The sequence below is a fragment of the Nansenia antarctica genome (assembly GCF_963989245.1).
Source record: "Nansenia antarctica genome assembly, chromosome: 9".
NCBI lineage: Eukaryota > Metazoa > Chordata > Actinopteri > Argentiniformes > Microstomatidae > Nansenia > Nansenia antarctica.
The window spans coordinates 34,225-38,543 of record NC_137679.1 but is presented as its reverse complement, the minus strand read 5'-3'; the positions used below and the strand labels follow the sequence as shown (position 1 = coordinate 38,543).

The following is a 4,319-nucleotide window of genomic DNA, read 5'->3' as shown; positions in this document are numbered from 1 at the left end:
TGGATGTGCTGTAGTTTGCCCTTTCCCCAGTAGGCCTGCATGTGGTTGACTGTCACAAGGACATGTGTGTGTATGTGTGTGTGTGTGTGTGTGTGTGTGTGTGTGTGTGTGTGTGTGTGTGTGTGTGTGTGTGTGCAGACAGCTGTGTGTGTGTGTGTGTGTGTGTGTGTGTGTGTGTGTGTGTGTGTGTGTGTGTTCGTGTGTGTGTGTGCGTGCGTGTGTGTGTGTGCAGACAGCTGTGTTTGTGTTTGTGTTTTAGTTTTGGTGTGTTTGTTGTCATCTGCCTTGTCTTGTTCTATAATTGTTTGAGGGAAAAACGAAAGAAAGAAAATAAAGTCTCAGTCCAGCTGTGTCCACCTGAAGACACAAGCTCAGAACCTCAGACGGGCTTCAACCACACAGCCCTGGGCTGGTTCCTCTCCTCCATCTAGAACACACAGCCCTGGGCTGGTTCCTCTCCTCCATCTAGAACACACAGCCCTGGGCTGGTCTGGTTCCATCTAGAACACACAGCCCTGGGCTGGTTCCTCTCCTCCATCTAGAACACACAGCCCTGGGCTGGTTCCTCTCCTCCATCTAGAACACACAGCCCTGGTCTGGTCTGGTTCCATCTAGAACACACAGCTCTGGTCTGGTTCCATCTAGAACACACAGCCCTGGTCTGGTGATGCTCTGCCTGGCCTCCTGTACTGTAACCAGGGTGATGCTCTGCCTGGCCTGTACTGTAACCATGGTGATGCTCTGCCAGGCCTGTACTGTAACCAGGGTGATGCTCTGCCTGGCCTGTACTGTAACCATGGTGATGCTCTGCCAGGCCTGTACTGTAACCATGGTGATGCTCTGCCAGGCCTGTACTGTAACCAGGGTGATGCTCTGCCTGGCCTGTACTGTAACCATGGTGATGCAGCCATCTTCAGTTGTTTGATTGTAGGTTTTATTTAATTTGACTATCAACAGAAAATGAAATGTACTGTTTGGCCCTGAACAACTCCCTAGTTGCTATGGCAGTATGGTTGCTATGGCAGTATGGTTGCTATGGCAGCACAGTGTGTTCTGGGTCATTGTCTTACTCTGTGATGAAGCATCATCAGATACATTTGCAGGCGTTTGCTTTTCTTATATTTGAGCAGATGTGAAGTTTCTGTTCACTTCAGAATCCATTCTGCTGCTGTCAGCATTTACACCCTCAGTTAAGACAAGTTAGCCAGCTGTGGTGGCAGCTATACATGGTAAATGGTAAATGGACTGACTTATATAGACTGACTTATATAGCGCCTTTATCCAAAGCGCTTTACAATGGCCTCTCATTCACCCATTCACACACACATTCACACACCAATGGCGGCAAGCTACCATGCAAGGCTCCGGCCCGCTCACTGGGAGCAATTTGGGGTTCAGTGTCTTGCCCAAGGACACTTCGACGATCTGCCAACCTTGAGATCATTAGACGCCGACTCTACCTCCTGAGACACAGTCGCCCCCAAATGCCCCAACATGCCCCAACATTAACACTAGAACACTTTTTTTACCTACTAAAAGAGCCCCCCCTCTTTACAATGCTCAAGCTGCTATTTACACGCAACGACCACTAGTTGGCCATCTTGTAAATTAGCCTGCCTCCTCCACAGAAAAACGGCAAAATAGCTTTATATTGGCTTATCCTGATTATTATTTTTTTATGTAAGGATACTGGGTGGTAGAACGCACATATCTAGGACAAGTCATGAAAGGAGGGTCCTGAAATTTGATCGAGTGCAAAGATAGAACATTTCTCTTTACTCAAATGACCCCTCGTGGCTGTTCTAGTGTTGACGTACAGTAAGACAATCCACCCCATTGAGATCTCCCTTCCATTAGAGGCATGCTCCCATTCCTCAGCGGCTTAACTTCAGCTCTCATTTCAGAGGCGGATTATGACAACTTTTGTTCTCCCCCATGTGGGACCCAGAGTAGTAAAACTCAATAGGAAACATAGAAAAGTATTAAAGTATATATATCCAAGTATATCCAGTACTAAAGTATTATCAAAAGTATTATCAAAAGTAGCATCCATATCACACAAAACACTAATATTATACGGGTACATAACACACTGAAAGCATGTGGACCCACAACAATTGATTGATCGAAAATCAAAACACCATGGAAACGTACCACAAGAATTCAGGATTCAAGTCAACACCAAAACAATTGAGGGGATACTTTCTGCCTCATTTCGCAAGTCAACCAGAGTCGCCTAAACATTCATATTAATAATAATAATGAATAATATATGAATGTGTAGAGTGGGAGCCAGGCTTCATGGATAAGCAGCTCTTCTGCTGTTCTAGGAGGAAGACACAGCGCTTACCTTGTGGGCAGGGTTGTCGATGCCGAGCTCCATGAATCCCATCTCCACTTTGGAATCCGAAGTAAGATGCATAGTGGCGATCAGTAGACAGTCTGTCTGGAGAGCGGGTAGACTGGTAGTCCAGGACCCTAGTCCCTCTGTCTGGAGAGCTGGTAGACTGGTAGTCCAGGACCGTAGACAGTAGGTCAGTAGTCACTCTGGCTCTTTGGGAAAGTGGGGAGAACCACGTCACGTCACAACATCGTCAGGGAAACCAGAGATTACTAAATAAGTATACTCCCTCTCTAACCAACCTCCCCAGTATGCTGTCTTACTACCATGTGTCTGCTACCTCACCCCCCCCTCACCCCCGATCTAATCATTGACATGTATGGAGACTAAAACACACACACACACAGAGAGAGACACACACACACACGCACACACACACACACACACACACACACACACACACAGACACAGACACAGACACAGACACAGACACAGACACAGACACACACACACACAGACACAGACACAGACACACACACACACACACACACACACACACACACACTAAGAAACACACATCCTGTAGAACAGTAATAAGACAGAGCAGTACATGGGGTTATTTTTTATACATTTATAAAATATTACATTTATATTAACATATTATTATGTTATATTTATTGCCTTTAAATGACTTAATAATTAAATTAGGATTATATAATGATTAAAGCACTTTGAGCTGCAACGTTTGCAGGAAAAGCGCTATATAAATAAAGTTATTATTATTTAGAATATCAGACTTTGCCTAAATTGTCACAATGGAAGTTGAAGAGGCTTGAAGTAGAAATGTTGTCAATGTAACCCGTGAAGATGGACTGGACATCAAACTGGATGCCTTGCACACACAATTAATTTAACAGCACAAAAGACAACAGGAATCAACCAGGTGTCCATAATAAAATAAACATCCATTAAGGTTGGTAATTATTCTTTTTTTTTAAATCATGTTCAAAATAAAGATGAATTCATTCATTCATTCATTCAAGGTACAGCATTATTTCATTTTCTAAATGCTGCACTTGAATGAATGAATGATTCTTTATTTCGAACATGATTTAAAAATAAAAAACCATGAATGTCATTTACCTTTTCTGTAATTACTTATTAATTAAGACTTGATAAATTATGATAACCATCTTATTATCTTAGTTTAATGTCATTTCAATGCATTATAGACATTTTCTTTACAACAAGCATAACCCAAAAAAATCGCTATTATGCCGCTATGAGAACACCGACCTACGCGACGCAGACCGACCAACGCAGAAGTATAAATTGGGAGAGCCCTTGCGTAGGCTACGGTGTAGCTGCGCGTAAATTCGACGCAGAAGTATAAATTGGGCTTTATGACCGCCTTGCATACTGTAAACACCCACCACACCTGAACTCAAGTCCTAACCCTAACCCCAGAGCACATGGCACTTATAGCTCAACCAATCAGTAGACAAGCATTACTTTTAAGTCTCAGGTAAGGTGATGTCACTACATAAGACAAGCGTACGTCAATGACACGTTGTTTCTTACTGTGCGCCTGAAGCTAAGAAAGAGAGAGACTACCACCGAATAACACAAACCACTTGTTCAAAGAGTTTTCACTTGTCTGTAATTGTCCTCTGGTCCTTCCTCGACCTAGAGACACACTTCTCCCTCTCTTCTCCTCCCTCTTCTCCCTCTCTCCCCCTCTCTCTCTTCTCCTTCTCTTCTCCCTATCTTCTCCTCCCTCTCTCCTCCTCTCTCTCCTCCTCTCTCTCTTCTCCTCCCTCTTCTCCCTCTCTCCTCCTCTCTCTCTTCTCCCTCTCCTCCCCCCTCTCTTCTCCCTCTCTCCTCCTCCCTCTCTCCTCCTCTCTCTCTTCTCCCTCTCTTCTCCCTCTCTCCTCCCTCTCTTCTCCCTCTCTCCTCCTCTCTCTCTTCTCCCTCTCTT

General features: G+C 44.4%; 1 protein-coding gene across 1 annotated transcript in view; it reads right to left on the bottom strand.

Moving 5' to 3' along the window:
- Positions 1–2,422, bottom strand: part of LOC308165026 (solute carrier family 23 member 1) — a gene marked incomplete at both ends in the record, with an annotated part of 88,126 nt that extends 85,704 nt beyond the window's left edge. The window contains one exon of the mRNA XM_080539127.1: positions 2,351–2,422. Within this exon, the coding sequence (XP_080395253.1) occupies positions 2,351–2,422 (72 nt within the window). The remainder of the gene's footprint in view (positions 1–2,350) is intronic.
- Between the last annotated feature and the right edge of the window lie 1,897 nt (positions 2,423–4,319).